Source organism: Scleropages formosus, chromosome 17 (genome assembly GCF_900964775.1).
Source record: "Scleropages formosus chromosome 17, fSclFor1.1, whole genome shotgun sequence".
NCBI classification, from domain to species: Eukaryota; Metazoa; Chordata; class Actinopteri; order Osteoglossiformes; family Osteoglossidae; genus Scleropages; species Scleropages formosus.
The window spans coordinates 19,197,509-19,216,778 of NC_041822.1; the positions used below are offsets into that span (position 1 = coordinate 19,197,509).

A 19,270-nucleotide genomic window follows, 5' to 3' on the forward strand; every position below is an offset into this window, starting at 1 on the left:
TCTATACGTGCTCACAGAGAGACAGAATACAAGAGCATGCAGGGTGTCTTACGTGAGCAGGCCTGTCTCGTGGCCCTTGGTTCCTACGGAGGAGCTGAGGTTCACCACGAGCCGTAGCACCTCCTTCCTCAGCAGAGCCCTGCAGGCTGGGGCATCCTCAGTGATGGGTCTTCCCCCTGCAGAGAGAGGGCATTAGAGGTCATCACAGAGGTAACTGACAATCATAACCACGTCCGTTTCTATAGACACTGAGAAGTATGAATGTGTGTCTCACATCTCCTTGCGTTCTGAGTTGTGCTGAGGCTGAGCTCTCAGTTCACCTGCCGTGATTTGGCAGCTGTCCGACTGACTCTCACAGTTCAAACCATGTTTAATCCAACTCATCTGCAGAGGATTCAACGTACTTTTCGATTCAACTTGTTTTGAATAAACTGACAGGGTACATTTGTGGGGGGTGCGGTGGCGCAGTGGGTTGGACTGCAGTCCTGCTCTCCGGTGGGTCTGGGGTTCAAGTCCCGCTTGGGGTGCCTTGTGACAGACTGGCGTCCCGTCCTGGGTGTGTCCCCTTCCCCCTCCGGCCTTACGCCCTGTGTTGCCGGGTAGGCTCTGGTTCCCCGTGACCCCGTAAGGGACAAGCGGTTCTGAAAATGTGTGTGTGTGTGTGTGTGTGTGGGTACATTTGTGCTCATAAAATGCGTTGAGCTGATCTGACTCTTTCTGAAACCAAGGCAACCATGAAGAAATGAACACTGAAACTCATTCATGTTGGTCAATCCGCTAATCACCTAACTGCTGAGAATGAGGCGAAGGGCGGCCGGTTCTTACCCAGGACGAGCTGTGCGTTAGGCGTGCCGCAGGCAGAGCCCTGGGACATATCGCTGCAGCCCGAGATTCCGGAGAACTTGGACTGGGGCGTGACCTCCAGGTGGCTGTGGACTGGCTGGCTGCACCAGTCTGAGTACGAAACATCACCAAAGTCTGGAGGGGTGTTCACACGGCATGGTCAGTCACTGAGCTTTGGATCCAGTTACACGACACACACCCACTTCCTGTGGGACCACCCTTTCCAGCCTGACTCCCCCAGTAAAGAATCAGCCTGAGGATCACCATCTAGTTAAAAGCATGTGCACCAGAACCTCCTTCTGGACTGTAAATAATGCTCCTTTAAAATGTTCTCAGAACCCTTAGAGAAATAATTATTAAGGGATGTTGTAGATTTTATTAATTACTTTTTTTAATAGATCTAGATTAGTTAATAGTTTAGATTAGTTCTACTTGCACATGCTGAAGAGGTATACTAAAAAGTTATTAGAATGCTCAAGAGGGCTGGACAGCCACTGGCACTTGGACCCCCCTGAGGGATCCAAGGGGTTGAGTTGGGAAGTTTTTTTTAAGTTTCCTCTCCTCCCTGGTCAGATGTCTTAGTCTACTGCTATCCATGTTTGTTTTAGTGTATTATCAAATTGTACTGCAATCCTGTACTACGCTGGAAGCTGTTACTTTTGGACCCAAAGGCTGCAGGTTTGATTCCCACCTCCAGCTGTAATACCCTTGAGCAAGGTATGTACCCTAAAAAATTGCTCCAGTAAAAAAAATTACCCAGCTATATAAATGGGTAAATAACTGAGTATCTTAACACTGTAAGTCGCTTTGGAGAAAAGTGTCAGCTAAATGAATACATGTAAATGCACAGCACTTGGAGTTACTCTGGTGAGAAGACTGTGCTATAAAAAATAAACTGAACTGCATTATTTATTTACAGGTGACACTGATGAAAGGTGACAGAGCACTGCCTCACCTGTGCGGCTGTGTGTGGGGTCTGCCTGGCTCTGGGAATTGCTGCCCAGCAACTGTAGACCCACGCAGTAGAGGCAGTTGTCATCACGGTGCTCCTGCAGCCCCGTCTCCTCCGTCGCCGGCAATGATGACTGTGGGTCGCCCCGCCCACCCGTCACCAGTTCCGTGATGCTGATTTGTTGCCGAAGCGGAGGAGGTGCAGAGCGCGGACCTGGGTGCAGAACGGACCTTCTGTAAACATATGTCCATCTAAAGAGAAACACTTACCATTTCTCTATATTGCCACCTGTCTTTTTCACTCTCTCACCCACACACACACCTGTGCAAATCCCAATACGTAGATGTGCAGTATAGGAATGTTGGGCAATAACATTCAACTTTTCATCTTAATTATTCACTGGTTTACATGTATATTCAAGAGTGTATCAAATGTATATCTTGATATAGCACGTGGGGCAGAAGTCGGCAAAGTTATTAGAGGACTCAGATGTCAGGTTGGAATCCCACTTCCTGCTGTAGTACCCTTGAGCAAGGTACTTTGAATTGCTCCAGTAAAAATTACCCAGCTGTAAATGTGTACAAAAATTGTAGATCAGCTGCGTTGGAAGAATCATGAGCTGAACAAATTAATGTAAATATAAGAGAATTGTGGCAAAACTGAATGTAAAGACACGATATACCAAATGAAGTGTAGTTTGCCAACTTCACTTCCATGAAAAAACAGACACAATGACACAGAAAAACACTGGAAGAGGACTGATGTGATAACACACAGTGACATGAGTACGGGACTGTGCGGTATACTGTTTACCGTCTGATTCGCCAATACAGAAACGGGACGATTTGTCCTCGGCAGCCGGGCTCGTGGTCTGCTGGAAGTATGGCGTTTCCTTCACCTGGGGAAACGAGTCAGAACACATGAACGCTGAAGCACGCTTACGCCTCACGCCTCCTTCCTGATCATCACTTGGGAGCTTGGAGACTGCTTCACTGCACCTGGAACATGTCACTGACGTCCATGGGCAGCGCCAGACCAATGTAGTCGTCGGAGCACCCGTAGGTGGCGCTGGAGACCATGGAGCGCACGGAGGAGGAGCGATGCAGCGTGGTCTGGCTGATGGGGCTCAGCAGCTCCTCCTTGTCCAGGGAAGCGAAGCTCAGCGCCTTCAGGAACCTGGGAGACGAGAGAAGGGCAGCGGGGTCGCTCGACGTAAACAGGAACAGGTGACTGTCAAATCTTGACGAGAAGGCGAGGGAGAGAGAGAGAGAGAGAGAGAGAGAGAGAAAGTGGACAGAAAGGAAGAGAGCGAGATGCAAATGGAAAGACAGCAGAGACAGAAACGCCAGACAGAAGGCAACACCAGGATTAGCTAATTCTAGGGTCCACGCTAATTCTAGCGACTGATTCCACAAGCCAGGTTGACTACAGACTGTACTGAAACACTACAGAGGGGGGAGTGAAGCCAGGAAGCGTGTTGCCACCAATGGCCAAAACTGGACAATGGTGCCACAGAGCCAGGCAGGTGGGGAAGAAAAGAGTACGGAGGGCCAGGTCTCCCTTCAAGTGCACAGGAGGCTTCTCTGGATGACAAAATGACGAGTGCTTCCATCAACAAACCCATTCAATTTGATCTCGTTTACCCTATCAGCCTCCTCCCTGTGAGAACGTTACCGTTCCTGGGCTCTACAATCAGATACCTGCTTTGGCACTGCAGTTCCTCCCCATGTTCTCCTGGTGTTGCTGACATGGGGCACCAAACAATTTCCACTCCTGTGGTTTAGCAACCTAGCAGCGAGTGGCCCTGCTCCACAGAAAGGAAAACAGTACTGTGTCATGATGTTTGGGATCACACTGGTACCATGGAAACGCTACATGTTTTGAGCTGCTTGAGGCCTGATGATTTCAGCCTTCATCCTGCAAATGAGCTGATGATGGGTTCAGTGTTCACCCTGATCTCATTTGGATGACAGATTCAGTATGTCAGCATTTACCTTCTTTTGCTGGATTCAGTTTTTCACCCTGCTTGGCACTCAGTGATGGGTTTACACTTGTAGGCTGAGGCTGGATGTTGCCTTTTTCCTCACTTGTTTCCAACTGAGCAGCAATTCAGCCCAAGTTAGTTCACCCAGGAGATGAGCTAAGGACCCTGCCTCCCCTACAGGTTAGAAAGGTCTCAGGATCCAGGATTGTGTGAAGAACCTCACATAGCTTCGGGAGGGGAGAGGCCTGTACAGATGCAGCCCAGAAGCACAGAAGATATCTGCAGGGTGCTAAGTGTGGGGACTGAAAGCATCTGGGGAGAGGGAGGGGAGCTTGGGTGGACACTGGAGTATGGCCCGCGGGGCAAGGTAGGGCAGCCCACCCCAAACTCCCTGGAGAAGAACACGCACCGTGGGAGCAGCAACCTGGACCTGACACGGGACCTCAGTGGGCTGTAGCCTGAGCAGCCGAATCTCTTTAGAAAGAACCTGGGGAGGGGTGGGGGTGGGGGACCACCAGAAACAGGAGCTGTAATGACATCCAGGGCATAGCTGTTGGCCAAAGGTGGGACCAGCAGCACAGGAAACATGGGAACAAAGGAGATTCTGTCCAGGGAGCTGGCTGCACACAAAGACAAATCTGCAGATGAAAAGTCCCTCCTTCCTGCTCCGCCCAGGAGAGCGGAACACCACTCGCCGTTTCAGAGACGAGTTATTTTTAGTGTTGCTCTCCTCACGCAGGGACGGTACCCAGGAAGGACTGGGAATGAGATATGCGTGGGGGGGGGGGTGTCTTAATCCTCCTAAGCCAACACGGGAAGCTGGCTGCCTGGACGGGGCCCTTCCGCTATTTTCCATGCTGCCCTATACAGGTCACACTCATTTAAGAGTTTAGGGATGTCATCTGCAACAGCACAGCCTTATTATTACGGACACGATCGGCATTTATGATGATGATGATTTGTAACCTGAGAATGGCACAGCAGCCTCTCCCTTTCCCATTCGCCCACTCTGTCCTGCTCTAACTTATGACTCAGACTCTAACGTGGCGTCGGGTTTGGCTGCCTACATTTCTAAAGGTCCCCTGTGCTGTGAGCATGGTCCAAGACACTTATACAACGCTCCTTCCCCAGAGGATGGTAAAAAGGCACACATTACACCTACAGCTACACCCTTCCTACGAAAGCTTGTCGCAAGAACCTGCTTGGTATTTCATCAAGCCACTGTGTCCAGTTTATTTGCTTGTTTACTGTTTGTCTTGAGATCTTTTTGCTGAGCGACATGTCATTAATGAAACTGACATTTACAGAAATAAGTGGTACTTATTGATTTAACTGACACCTACAACCCAAGATGACTTACAATGCCTTACAATTTTTACAGTTGGGTCATTTTTACTGTATCAGTTCAGGTTAAGTACCTTACCCAAGTGTAGAACACTAGGAGCTGGGATTTGAACCCGGCTCATCTAACTCCAAGGCAACGGCTGAAACCACTATACCACCTGCTGCCCCTAGAAATTCCAAGTTTAACTGACTTGCAGAAAAGTATATCTGCAGTCCACCTCTTGGGTTTTGAACTTGCAACAATTATACTGTCAACCAGGTCTCCTTATATAAATCAGGTTTGTGTCTATTACCCAAAATCGTACTGCTGCAAATAATACAAGATACGATCTGATGTAACTGTAGACAAGGACGTCTGCAAGAAGAGAGGAAGAGAGACTGAGACGTGACTCAGACAAAAAAAAAAAAAAGCGAATACTATATGAACACAACCCGGCAAACAGAGTGTAGGACGGGGAGCTGATGGCACCGTAGAGAGTGCGTTTGCTTCAATGGAGGTCAGAGACAAGTTCTCCTCAAAGGCTGCTCTGCAATTCCGCAGGTTAACTTGTCAACACAGAGTTTTATCTAGCAGATGTGACTTGAGCAGGACTAATTAAAATGCAGACAGATGGAGGCGGACGGTGCTCACCTGCGAGGTGTGAGTCTTGAGTCCAGGCTACCAGCCTTCATGGTGATTGTATCGGTGAAGAGCACATCCTTGGCGGGAGAGGCCAGTGCCTCGCTGTGCGACAGGGAAGGGTGGATGCGCTGCTGCTGCAGGCGTTTGAGCGTCGCATAGCCCAGCGCGTCACGAGGGCTCGTGTACACAAAGCTGCAGTCCGCCAGGCTCCGGATGGCCGCCACTGAGGGGGACTTGAGCGACTGGGCACGGCGCGGCAGAGTGTGTGAGGAACCGGGTGGCACCAGTGACGCCGAGCTCGACTTGGACAGCGGAAGGTGGCTGGACTGCGGTGTGAGCGAGTAGAGAGTGCGCACAGTGCGTGCGCTCACCACCGTGTCCAGGCTCACACAGTCTGTGTCGCCGGCGGATGAGTCCACTCCACTGACAGTCTCACGGGATGGGCTCGAGCTCATCGAGCTGATGCCGCTCGTCGTCGTGTCCGTGTTGAAGCTCTGGCTCCGGCTCTTGAACTGGGCCCCGCCCCCACCGGAAGACGAGGACGAAGACCCGTCGCCAGCCAATCGCTCACGGCTGCCACGCTCCCGGTGGCTCTCGCCCACGTGGCCTGGTCCACCCCTGGGCAGCCGGAGCTCCCCCTCCGCGATAACTGTGCTGCCTCCCCGTTCCTCAGTAACTCGGCAGCCAAGGAAAGAGGTCTCCACAACCGAGGGGCTCACGGGCAGACGGCCACCGTTGAAAACGGGGGTGTAGGTGTCACCCTGCCCCAGAGAGAGCTCAGCAGGCTCAGTGACCGTACGGGTGCGCCGTGAGCTCCCCGGCTTCACCTCCCCGGGCCCCTTGCTGCCTGCAGTGCTCTTCGGGTCACTGGCACTGCGCAGCTTCTTGGTGGGAAGTGTGAGCGAGCTAAGCAGACGCCGACGGACGAAGCCGCTGGAGGCCAGGAGGGTAAAGGGGCCACGATCCTTCTGGGGTTTCGGCCGCACATACAGGGGCAGCTCCTCTGCGAGCTCCAGCACCTCACACTTCTCGTCATCCAGGATGTACATGCCTGAAAACGCAGGGAAACGCACTGTCACTTGGTTCAGGGCCCCACTGTGACCTCCAACAATCACACTGCCTGGTGCTGAGGTTACTCACTGGGCTGTGTGGACTCACTCTCGCTGTTGTGCCGCGAGCTTGTGGACTCGGAGTTGAGGCTGAGGGTGCTCGGCACCGAAGACAGCTCGCTGGGTAGCTGCCGCTCCAGCTCGTCTGGCACGACGGGCCACAGTTGGCGCCGGCTGTGGCGGACCGCATCCCATCCGTGCTGCTTCAGCACTTCACAGCCCTGCTTGGTCTTGGAGATGAGGCCCAGCACATAAAGGCAGGTACTGTGGGGGAAGACAAGGGGATGTTAACTGCAATCCTGCTGTGAAGAACATGGTAAAATGGTGAAAAACACAATGCAGCTGAAAACAGACAACAGCTTAAGGCCTCTGGAATGTGGAAGCGAGATATGGGAGGGGTCAGTGGTGGGTGGGGAAGTAGAAGTTGCAGGAGAGGAATACTGAGGAGGAGAAGAGTCTTACCCACGGATGGAGAGAACCTCACAGTGCTGAGCCAGAGCCACAATATCTGGGACAACATTCTCCTCCTGGAGGAGGTTCAGACCCCAGTTGGAGGAGCCAATGTTACCCTGGAAACAGATTTTATAGAGGGCATCAAGGGTATTTCACTAAAAACCTAGTATTTCATACACAGTCATATCCTGTTTCAGGCAAATGTAACGGAATACATTACATCTCTCTCTCTCTCTCACACACACACACACACACACACACACACACACACACACACACACACACACAGAGAGAGAACACTCACCAAGGCCCACAATGCAGCTTTCAGCTGCTTGATGCCCTCCCAGTTGTGCAGCATTGGGGAGCGCACCGTGTAGCTCAGGTCAGGAACTACACTCTGGGAGGAGGAAGAGAAGAACCAGAGGACAGATCAGGTCTCAAAACACACATAACATCTGTCACCACACACTTTTTTGTTTTTCTTGGCAGACAGCTCAGCTTATCAGGAGATAAGGGATTTAAAAAAAAAAAAAAACCACCACCACCCTGTCCGCAAGTGTGTGTGGCTACCTGAGCCTCCAGCAGGTGACATCCAGTCTTGTCATGGACCAGCTGCCCATACAGGTGCACAGGAAGGTAAACATTTGGTCTTTGTAACCTGAAGTGCACACAAGAAAAGAGGAATACAGCAACATTTACACTTTTCGTCTGCGAAAACAAGCCCAAAGATGAAGGTCCTCTGATGCAGAGGCTGGGCCTTCTTGGGCAGGCCTCACCTTTGGTTGCTTCGCCGTACGTAGTTGTCTCCATCGACAGGCTTGCGGTACGTGGTGAGAGCCTCATTCAGCTGCTCCTCGATCAGGTCCACGTACTTCAGGTTGTATTCCTACAGGGAACGAGAAACTGGAGTGAAGCACAGCAACCTGGGCCTGAAAACAGGTATTAGTGAGGCAGCTCATGATTATAAAAAATATTACCATCATCTTCTTTATTTCTCTAACATTCCAAGTACAGTAATAATGATTGCAAAAAAAGCAGCACTGTCAAGCAGCACATAGATTTCTGCTCGCAGTTTCTGGGCTGTGGGATGGGGTCTGGGATTGAATCAAGATCAGTCTGTGGGGGAGATTGCGTATTTTCCGTATGTTCACAAGGTTATCCAGGTTCTTCTCGCAGTCCAAAGATGTATTTTAGCTCAATTTGTGACTACATGTCCAACGGGTGTATACGTCAGTTAATGAGTGTGTGATTGCCTTGCAATGGACTGGCGCCCTGTCCAGGGTGTACCAAGCAATGGTATAAATTCAGACAAGTGCTACCCTGCTCTGGATGAGCAGTGATTGAAAATGTGTTCATGAATTAAAATTAATTATTAGCAGCACCTCAATAAAGAAAAAAAAAAAAAATGCCGCAGAAAATGGGGGGGATAGTTCTGTCATCATCTCTTGTACTGAGAGTGCTGAAAGTCAATCCTTGCATGGAAAGATGAGGAAATATGAATTCCTTGCTCAAATTAACAAGCTGTTCCACCTAGTTCCTGTCCCACTCAATCTCAGCACAACTACATCATTAGCAGACGTTAACACTTGTTCACCCGTGATGCACACAATTTAAATTTTGCACTATTTTTTGCAGCTCTGTGCTGTGCTGTGCTTTATGACATGAAAGACGGGTGAGAGCTCCACCCAAGGCAACGGGACTAAAATCAACAGTCGGCAGGACTAAGATCCACAGCCCCAGGACTCCTTCAGTTCACCTTCTGCCACTTCTCCAGCTGCCTGTTGACATAGCCTCTCTCATTGAGGTAGGAGAAGCCCTTTGGAATGGACAGGAACCTGCGGGGGAGGGAGATGATGGCTGAGTTCTCGAGTGCACGCTGAACCGATGAGTCACACACTCAGACAAGAGCTCCACTGAGAACATCAAGTACCAGCGCCGAGACAGCCCTGCAGAGATGATGACGTCGCATACTAAACCAGGACAAAAAAACAACCTCAGATTTTATTTATACTACCAACAGTGTGACTTGAGATTATTAAACCAACAGTGCAGGCATCAACGGCTCAAAGCACGCAGGTTAGTTCCGACAGCCTGCGAAACACAGAATGCCGGCCAGGTTTTGTAGGAATGTAGCACGTACAGTATGTTAAAAAAAAAAAAAAAAAAAAAAAAAAAAAAAAAAGACGACGACTATTTAAAATAATTCAGCAAGCACCCGTCTTCCAACATAAAACTCCACATCCCAGAATGCATCTCACCGTAGGAGTAGCAGGACCCCTTTGTCACCGAGATGAGAGAGCGCAGGTTTCATCTGGATCAGTGCGTGAAGGTTGGCCTGGGGGGGACAACATGAAAAGACCACGTGTCAAACACTAGGACAAAAGCTTCGGTGAAGAAGGACCAGAGTCAAGGATAATGTAGAAGTGGCGGTGTAAACAATGAGCAGACCTGGAGATTCTCATGAACCTCCATCTTATTATTACAGTTATAATGAGTTGTAACAGGTCTGTAAACAATGTGTACAAGCGAAAGCATGAAAACAGTCCCAAACACCCATGTATAATGGAGACAGATTTCAGAGCAGTCGCTATGCGTTCAGCTTAAATAATTAGTGGCTGCAGAAAGCTTGTCATCCCTGCCCTGTGTGTGTGTCTCCCCCGGTGCGGAGCTCCACAGTTGTTTTACTGTTTTTGTTAGTTTGCCCTGTCTTTAGTTATACTCCGACAATCAGCTTTACCAGGGAAGAACTGCTGAACATTCGGCAGTACACACCACCCGACATTTTACCGGTTTTCGACTATTCTGACGTTTTGCTGGACATTGTAGTCGGAGGTGCAGCGGCGCTGCTCAAGCGCTCCAAGCGCTCCAAGACGCGCAAGCGCGGAAAGCGAGCCGGCGCGCTTGTCAAGCTCCGAAAGCGCGGCTTTAGAACAGCGCTGCCTAGTATCCATCTGGCGAACCTCCGCTCCTTACCCAACAAAATGGACGAACTTTTCCTCCTGTCCCAAAGAAACAAGGACTTCTTAAACTCTGCTGCTCTGTGTTTCACGGAAACCTGGCTGAATGAAGCCATCCCGGACAGCGCGCTACATCTGCCGGGCTTCCAGCTGTTCAGAGCGGATCGCGACGCGGAATCAGCGGGGAAATCACGTGGCGGTGGGACATGCTTCTACATCAACGAAAGGTGGTGTACAGTACAGATGTAACAGCGTTGAAGAAGATGTGCTGTCCCGACCTAGAAGCGCTCTTCATCAACTGTAAGCCTTTCTACTCGCCGCGGGAGTTTTCCTCGTTCATCCTCGTAAGTGTTTACATTCCACCGCAAGCGTGCGTGAACGCAGCGCTGCAACAGCTGGGCGACCAGATCACTGACACAGAGCAACAACACCCGGACTCTGTTATAATCATTCTCGGGGACTTTAATAAAGCAAATCTCTCCCGTGAACTGCCAAAATACAGACAGCATATTACATGTCCCACCAGAGACAGTAATATACTGGACCACTGCTACACCACAGTAAAAGATGCATATCACTCTGTTCCACGGGCAGCTTTGGGGCTCTCTGATCACTGCCTGGTTCATCTTATACCGACCTACAGGCAGAAACTGAAATCAGCTAAACCTGTAATAAGGACTCTTAAAAGATGGACTGGGAAAGCAGAGCAGGACTTACAAGCCTGCTTCGAGTGCACTGACTGGAGTGTTTTTGAGGCTGCTGCTAGCGATCTGGATGAGCTCACAGACTCTGTAACATCATATGTCAGTTTCTGCGAGGATATGTGCATCCCTACCAGGACTCGTTTAACATACAACAATGACAAACCGTGGTTCACTGCAAAACTCAGACAGCTTCGTCAGGCCAAAGAAGACGCCTACAAGAACGGGGACGGAGTCTTGTATAAACAAGCCAAAAACACACTGGCAAAGGAGATCAGAGTGGCTAAGAGAAACTACTCTGAAAAGCTGAAGAAACAGTTTTCAGCCAACGATCCTGCGTCGGTGTGGAAAGGCATCACAAATTACAAGACACCACCCCCCGGCACCGTGTCAACTCAACAACTAGCCGACGATTTGAATGAGTTTTATTGCAGGTTTGATAAACCCTGTCTCACACCCTACACCCATTCAGACCCTCTCTCCACCAATCACTTAACAACTCAAGTAACCCCCACCTCCCCCCCTCCTGTACCTTTGATCTGCGAAGAGGAGGTGCGTCGGGTCTTCATCAAACAGAAGACAAGGAAAGCACCAGGCCCAGACGGTGTCTCACCGGCCTGCCTAAAAACCTGTGCTGACCAGCTGGCCCCTATCTTCACAAAGATCTTCAACAGATCACTGGAGATGTGCGAAGTTCCTTCCTGCTTCAAACGCTCCACCATCATCCCCATCCCAAAGAAACCCAAAATCACAGGACTTAATGACTACAGACCTGTCGCCTTAACATCTGTGGTCATGAAGTCACTTGAAAAACTGGTGTTGGACTACCTGAAAGACATCACTGGACCCTTGCTGGACCCCCTGCAGTTTGCTTACCGAGCAAACAGGTCTGTGGATGATGCAGTCAACATGGGACTGCACTACATTCTGCAACATCTGGACAAACCAGGGACTTATGCGAGAATCCTGTTCGTGGACTTCAGCTCAGCCTTCAACACCATCATCCCACACCTCCTCCTGTCCAAATTAACCCAACTCTCCGTGCCCACCTCCATCTGTCAGTGGATCACCAACTTTCTGACAGACAGGCAGCAGATAGTGAGGCTGGGAAAATTCTCATCCGAAACTCGCACGATCAGTACTGGAGCCCCCCAGGGATGTGTGCTCTCCCCACTGCTCTTCTCCCTGTACACCAACGACTGCACCGCGAAGGACCCCTCTGTCAAACTCCTGAAGTTTGCAGACGACACCACGCTCATCGGCCTCATCCGGAATGGCGACGAGTCTGCCTATAGACAGGAGGTCCATGAGCTGGCTGTCTGGTGCAGTCATAACAACCTGGAGCTGAACACGCTCAAAACAGTGGAGATGATCGTAGACTTCAGGAGAAACACCTCAGCATTATCCCCACTCACCATCATGAACAGCACTGTGGCAACAGTGGAGTCATTCAGGTTCCTGGGCACCACCATCTCACAGGACCTGAAGTGGGAGCCCCACATAGACTCCATTGTGAAGAAGGCCCAGCAGAGGTTGTACTTCCTTCGTCAGCTGAGGAAGTTCAACCTGCCACAGGAGCTACTGCTGCAATTCTACTCTGCAGTCATTGAGTCCGTCCTCTGCACCTCTATAACTGTCTGGTTCGGCTCAGCTACGAAGTCAGACATCAGAAGACTGCAGCGGATAGTTCGGACTGCCGGAAGAATCATCGGCACATCCCCCCCAGCTCTCCAAGAACTGCACTCGTCCAGAGTCAGTAAAAGGGCGAGCAAAATCATTCTAGACCCCTCACATCCAGGCCACTTCCTCTTCGAACCCTTGCCATCTGGCCGGCGCTACAGAGCACTGTGCACCAGGACAGCCAGGCATAAGAAAAGTTTCTTTCCTCAGGCCATCTACCTCATGAACACCTAAATCTCTCCCCTAGAGAGTAAACCGTGCAATACATAATGCTATTTATATTTATAACTATTTATCACATTTCTCTTACACTCCCTTGCATTTGTATCTAGCGACTATTTTTGTACTATTTTTGTATATTGGGTACTTTATATTTTTTAAATATTTTTTATCCCTTGCTCACATACTCTATCTTCTCATCTGTGTCTTGTCACTGTCATTCTGTCTGTGCTGTGGTAGTTCCTGTCACCAAGACAAATTCCTTGTATGTGCGAACATACTTGGCAATAAAGCTCGTTCTGATTCTGAACCTAGGACCCCAGTGAACCACAAATGCGGTACATGCACAACCAGGTCAGGAGAGGGCGCTACAATACACCTACCGCACTGCTAAGTTTGGGACTGCAGTCCTTATGGATAGTTAGTCACCACTCTGATTTACAACTGACAGAGTAGGTGAAATGTTCACCCTTACAAATTATTGTACTGATCAAGCTATGAATACAGAAGGGCAGCAGGAGGGGTAGTGGTCAGGGAAGGGCCCGGGTTCAAACCCTGCAGCACTACCTATAATTAAAGTAATTACTCTGAATTGCTCCTGCAAAAATTACCAAACTGTATAAACGAGTAAATCATTGTAAGTACCTTAATCTAACGTTGTAAATCACTTTGTTGAAAAGGCTGAACTGAACAAGGAAAAAAGTGAAAAGAAAAGAACCCTGCCACTGGAGGACTGTAGTTCCTCGCTTCTTCCCTAAGGCACTAGTGAATTACTCTCTGATCCGCTCTAATGTTGAATGATAACCAACTTTCGTCTCCAACATGAGCTGCATGTGATCACAACCGGGGGGGACTCATTTATCAATCCCTCATCTCCAAACCCTGCTGTTTCGGCACAGGTTCTGCTGGCCCATCACCTTGTCCTCGCAGGCCTCATCCAGGATGTCCAGTGCCTCCATGGAGACAGCCTTGTTGCGGTCATGCAGCTGTGTGACCAGCAGCTCGATGCCCCAGTTGCTGAAGAACTCCACGTTGGCACGTAGCAGCACCCGCAGGTGCTTGGTGGCATACAGCCTGCAGTTCTGCAAACAGCCACGTGGGCAGAAGCACTTGTAAGAACGTAGGCAGTGCTCAAAAAATGTACAAGAAATAACACCATAACAAAGGATCTGCAGGCAGAGCACCGTAAAGATTTACTAGGATAAGACATGAAACAGCTGTGTCATCATCACTGGTCTCACATCAGTAGCTGCTGTGAGGATCTTGGAGAGGATGACCCGAGCCAGTCCGTCGCGGCTGTAGTCCAGTGCGGACACCGTCAGCTTGAGCGTGGCGTCCTGGTTCTTCAGCGAGCACAGGCTTAGCAGACTGGAGAGGATCCAGAAGAAAAAGGGACATTCATACAGGACGTCCGCTCTAAAATAACAGCTTTTTAGGTGTTAAGTAACGTGACTTCACCGCTTCCAATGAGTAAAGCTGTACATTTCAGGACAATCGGCACAGCTGGTGGCGCTGTCACTGAGAAGCCTAAATTCTAACTGAAAGGATCGAAATCACAGGAAAGAGAACCACTTGTGTTCCAGTGAACAAGGTGCTGAAATACTTGGGTTACAAACACTCAATTGTATGAATGAATAAACCATAAAAACTATATATGTAAAGAATAGTTTAAATTTTTAGTAGACAAGGACCATGAGCTCCTCAAATGTCAGTGGTGCCACAGGTCTGTGGGATCTGGGAAGGAGCGGGTGACTCACCACTGGAAGATGCTGCATTTCTCCAGAATTTTAACGCCATGGGGGTGGGCAGACAGCGTGCCCAGGAACAGGAAGTAGTGTTGGCTCAGAGTGGTGAGAAGCCCGTTGCTCTGGAGACTGCGGTCCGTCTTGAGCCCGGAGGAGGAGGACAGCCACTGTTCGATGTCCCTTACCAGGTCTTCCAGGTACACCTGGCCATCCTGTAGGGAGCACACACACATATTACAGTGAGTCTATGTGGACATTTAGGCTGGAATGTGAAAGGGGGCTGTGTGTGTCAAAGTTCTGGTATTCTTTTGCCAATTTTCCAGGGATTGGATTGATTTTCTTGCTATCCAGCACAGCCACTGCTATTTTGTTGGTGAATTGCCTTAGTCAACTAACAAAAAACAAAAAAAAAAAAAAAAAATTTCCACCACAGACCTAATTAAGGCAGCAAAACAAGTAAAGCACCACCACAAACTGTTCAGTCCCATTTAGCATCTGGATTCTGTCCCGTGGTTTATATTAAAACTGTATCACATTGCTAATCACTTTATTCGTGGTCTGACAGAAACTGGTACAGACCAGTGGGGTTCTGCGTCTGCGTGGCTCCCTCACCTCGTCGGACTCCAGCAGGAACTCGATGAACTGACAACCGGCCACAGTCAGCTGCCTTGCCTTGCTGTGGTCGAGCTCCAGGCTGGCGAAGAGCTTGCTGCTCGGCTTGTAAAAGTAGAGGAGCCTGCGCACGAACCTGCAGCGAAGAAGAGTACCCTTGTCAGTTAGGTGACCGTGGGTGCCCACGTCAGAGCTTGGCACGCGTTCCCGTAACCTGGCTGAGTGACGCTGAGCCAACGTACTGTCTGCTACTGCCCGTGTACAAGTCACCCTAGAACATGTCTCCTGGTTAGGGTTTGGTAGAAAACAGTAAAAAGGCTAAATTGAGTAAAAACAGTGGTAACATAACGGTAAAAAGAGGCACTTGTGAATATGGAGGTATCAAGGCACAAGATCACACCTTTACTTTTATTATTTTCTCCTCCATGTCACACTTTTCCTCATAAGTCTCTTACACACTGTTTTTACACTAAGCTACCTACAGGATTCATTTATACACTATAGGGGAGGGTAAATTTTCACTGCATCAAATCAAGGTTAACTACCTTGCTTAAAAATACTATATGAAGAGCGAGAGTCAAACCACAGTCCTTCACATGGACGGCGTCGGCCGTAACCACTACTGATCAGTTTATCAGAAACCTGTTTCTTTATAGTACATCAGGAACTGTTGCCATTCTTAGTTATCGTATTACCTGGATTGAGTGAAAAGGGGGCATTTACCAAAGCACTGGATGCTGGATCACTTTATTTATGACATACGCAAGCACAGGAAAAGGGTAAACGGTTTCAAGAAAAGCTTACTTGTGCATCTGTTCATCTTTATTGTTCCGGAGGTTCACATTTGGCCACTGTGGAGATGAAAAGATGAGAATCAGTTACAATGATGCACTCAAAAAACTGAGGAGCCATGCTTTTAAAAAATAAAAACATTTTTTTAAAAACTAATGAAATCCAACCAGAGAAACGGTATAATTAGATGTCCTGTTTTTCAAGGTTCACACAGTTAAAACAACCAAATTAAATATTAAAAATTACTAGTTAATTAATGACAATTATTTTTGAAAAGTTTTTTCCGAAGCTGCTCAACCGCTTCGCCGGGGGGAGGACGAAGCTGAGTGCGTACCTTCAGGATGGTGGCGATAAGAACCCAATTCCAGTCCAGGTTCTGTTTGTGGTTCAGAATCTGGCTGTCTCGCAGGTTCATCATGAGCGCGTCCTCCGTGTCCTACGAATGCACAAGACATCCCTCCAGTGAGACCCCCCCCGAAGAATGACACCCTCCTGGCACATCCACTCATGGGGTATCGCCAGTCAAGATCCTGCATTCTGTTATAGCACTGAAACTCCCGCAGGGATACCTCACCCTGTTCTCTGTTCTCCACCATGGCATCCAAATGAACCTGAAGCCTCCTGGAGCACACAGTGTACGTGCCCAGTCCCTCACACACAGTATGAATTTACAGTGCTGGAACCATGTTATGGAAATATGTGCCAGTTTCCTTATGAATATTATTCCTTCAAGAAGATGACTCTTCTCTCTGAAGAAATTTACAGTGTTAGATTTGCACATTAACCTACTTACAATTACTTATTTGTAAAGCTGGGTAATTTTATTGCCTCAATTCAGAGTAAGCATCTTGATCAAGGGTACTGGGGACAACTAGTAGTGCAGTGATTAGAGCTGCTGCTTTTGGACCCAAAGGCTGCAGGTTTGAACCCCAGCTCTGGCGGTAGAACCCTTGACCAAGGGACTTACCCTCAATTTCCCCGCTATATAAATGGGTAAATAGTTGTAAGAATCTTAACATTAAGTCGCTTTGGAGAAACAGCATTAGCTAAATGAATAAATGTAATGTAAATGTACTAATGTGGCATTCCAAGTTGAATCCTTCCATTTCTAAGTAACTCTTAATGATAACCACTGCCACATTTTTTTTTTTCCCCCACTGATTTTATGGAAAGAACAGGGCGAAAGCAACGTACAGGTAGAGACAGTTCACGGAGAAATGGAAAAGATAATCACACACACAGCGCGAGGGCTCAAGTCAAACGGTTACAATATAGCACAGCAATGATCATGTAAACAGCTTCTAATAACTTACAAAAGGGTGTCCAGACATTCCAGAATTCATTACAACTGTCACATATCGAATGTCAATTTTTCAGGCACAAGAAATTTAAACACCAGTCATTAATATTATTTAAAACTTTTGTGTAGAAGCCAGTACTCGGGAACTTCTAGTACAGACCGCAACATTAAAATAGATTTCCTTGCCACATTAGCCTAGGTACTACTGCCCCATTTTTATTACTGTTCATGTTACTCAACCATAAAATACCGATTACAGAAGAAACATACTGTACCGTGTGACACGGCCCAGAGTACAGCAGTACGGAGGGCTTTCGGTCCAACCACAGCATCCTGCCTGCGCTCTCAGCATGTGAGAGATTACTAACCCTAACAGATGGCATGTCTGGAGGAACAGTCCTACAGCGAGACCAAGAAGTGGCCCCACAGGGGTGTGCAGAGGTGGTTACCTTGATCACATAGATGTCCTTCTGCACGCGGAGATGTTGGTCCCTGCGTTGGTGCGCCGCCATCGCTTTGCGGACCACCTGGTCCAGGTAGAGGCTGTGCGGTTTTGGCCCGCGCTTCTTCCTCTCATGGAAACGCTTCAAGCAGTTGACAGCGGCGCTGGCCCGTCTGGATGCGCGGCAGAGAAAAGCACGGTCAAAAGCAGTGAGCAAAAGTGGAGCACGGAGCAACTACCTCTCCATTCTTACACCAACTTTTCATCCTTAACCTCCCTGAGATGATGTGCCAACAGGATGAGCACAGAGAAAGCTACTGAATAATGTGAGTTTCCAGTTATGCTTCATATTTTTACAACTTCAGCTTTCATCTGTCTCACGTGTCCCAAAATACAACTACAGCGTAAGGAGGCAAAGCAGAGTCTAGGGCCGGCAGACAGGCACTCACAGCCGCTTCTCCTGTGGGATGTCGAAGGAGGCAGCCATGTTCATGAGTGTGGGCAGACAGTGCAGGTGGTGGCTGTGCGAGTGGGGGAGGATAGTGTTGGCCTGCGGGAGAGAGAGAGAGGCAAGGACAGGTCACATGACAGTCTCTTGCAGGATGTCCCCATCAGAGACAGCAACAATCTCAGCAGCACAAGCAGCTGTACCATGTGCAGAAGGTCCCCAAGGAGAATGGTGGCGTGGACAGAGATGTGGTCGTCACTGCTGGTGATGACCTCTACCAAGCCCTGTAAGGAACAGTTCACAGTATTAACGCTGTGAGATTTGTCTCAACATCAATAAGCACCTTTTATTTTCCTAACAGAAAATATGAGAAAGGAAAGTACATCACTTTAATTTTCAGTTTTTCTTTAATTCCTAGCAGAACAAGTTAAATAATGCCTGCAGTTGCAGGTTCCAGGTGTTTGTAGTGTCCCCTACCTCCAGGAGGCCACTGTTGATGAAGGCAGACAGAACCAGAGCAAGGTAGTTGTCCATCAGGTCAGGCCTGTGGGACAGACAGGAGGGTAAGAGTGGATAACACCTGGTACACCCCTCACAGTCAAGTCCAGGACAAGAGAAGTGAGGATGAGCCTTGTTAAGAACAAAGATAGAGCTTCATGTATCTTTCTAAAGCAGCCAGGGACCTTACCCCACATCATCCACTTCTCCCCCCCCTCCAAGATTTCAGCTCTTGATGTCATTATTTGGAAAGGAACTAGGAGCACCTCTGTTGCTTGGTGTAAAGCACCTCAAAAGCAATGGACGAAGCAGACCTCAACGATGTTGAGGAAAGTCCTACCTGGATCTCGCTCGGTGCGGAAGGATGACTTTGGCCTCAGAAGCTACAAAGCCGTCAGACAACCTCCAGCTATCCTGAAACCTGCTGGGGTCTGGCGAGAACAGTCAAAATGATCCTGATCATAAACATCCACAAAAAGGACAACAATGAAAACGATACAGAAGGATTAAAATCAAAACACCCCGGTAGTGGTCACAACCACAGGGTCAAACCTGAAGCCACGTGAAAC

The 19,270-nt window shown here is 48.8% G+C and overlaps 1 protein-coding gene across 2 annotated transcripts in view; it reads right to left on the reverse strand.

Moving 5' to 3' along the window:
• Nucleotides 1-19,270, reverse strand: part of LOC108938113 (rapamycin-insensitive companion of mTOR-like) — a 34,391-nt gene that overhangs the window by 3,334 nt on the left and 11,787 nt on the right. Inside the window, exons 13-36 of one of the 2 annotated variants that reach the window (XM_029259457.1) lie at nucleotides 19,042-19,132; nucleotides 18,681-18,747; nucleotides 18,407-18,487; nucleotides 18,205-18,305; nucleotides 17,763-17,928; nucleotides 16,348-16,449; nucleotides 16,026-16,072; nucleotides 15,222-15,357; nucleotides 14,622-14,821; nucleotides 14,106-14,232; nucleotides 13,782-13,946; nucleotides 9,566-9,642; nucleotides 9,064-9,142; nucleotides 8,084-8,193; nucleotides 7,878-7,965; nucleotides 7,612-7,704; nucleotides 7,317-7,423; nucleotides 6,886-7,118; nucleotides 5,755-6,796; nucleotides 2,794-2,971; nucleotides 2,609-2,693; nucleotides 1,799-2,008; nucleotides 826-978; nucleotides 53-176 (exon numbers count right to left, since the gene is read on the reverse strand). In XM_029259457.1, coding sequence (XP_029115290.1) covers nucleotides 53-176; nucleotides 826-978; nucleotides 1,799-2,008; nucleotides 2,609-2,693; nucleotides 2,794-2,971; nucleotides 5,755-6,796; nucleotides 6,886-7,118; nucleotides 7,317-7,423; nucleotides 7,612-7,704; nucleotides 7,878-7,965; nucleotides 8,084-8,193; nucleotides 9,064-9,142; nucleotides 9,566-9,642; nucleotides 13,782-13,946; nucleotides 14,106-14,232; nucleotides 14,622-14,821; nucleotides 15,222-15,357; nucleotides 16,026-16,072; nucleotides 16,348-16,449; nucleotides 17,763-17,928; nucleotides 18,205-18,305; nucleotides 18,407-18,487; nucleotides 18,681-18,747; nucleotides 19,042-19,132 — 3,862 coding nt within the window. The remainder of the gene's footprint in view (nucleotides 1-52; nucleotides 177-825; nucleotides 979-1,798; nucleotides 2,009-2,608; nucleotides 2,694-2,793; nucleotides 2,972-5,754; nucleotides 6,797-6,885; nucleotides 7,119-7,316; nucleotides 7,424-7,611; nucleotides 7,705-7,877; nucleotides 7,966-8,083; nucleotides 8,194-9,063; nucleotides 9,143-9,565; nucleotides 9,643-13,781; nucleotides 13,947-14,105; nucleotides 14,233-14,621; nucleotides 14,822-15,221; nucleotides 15,358-16,025; nucleotides 16,073-16,347; nucleotides 16,450-17,762; nucleotides 17,929-18,204; nucleotides 18,306-18,406; nucleotides 18,488-18,680; nucleotides 18,748-19,041; nucleotides 19,133-19,270) is intronic. The other variant, XM_029259456.1, reaches the window with a different exon arrangement.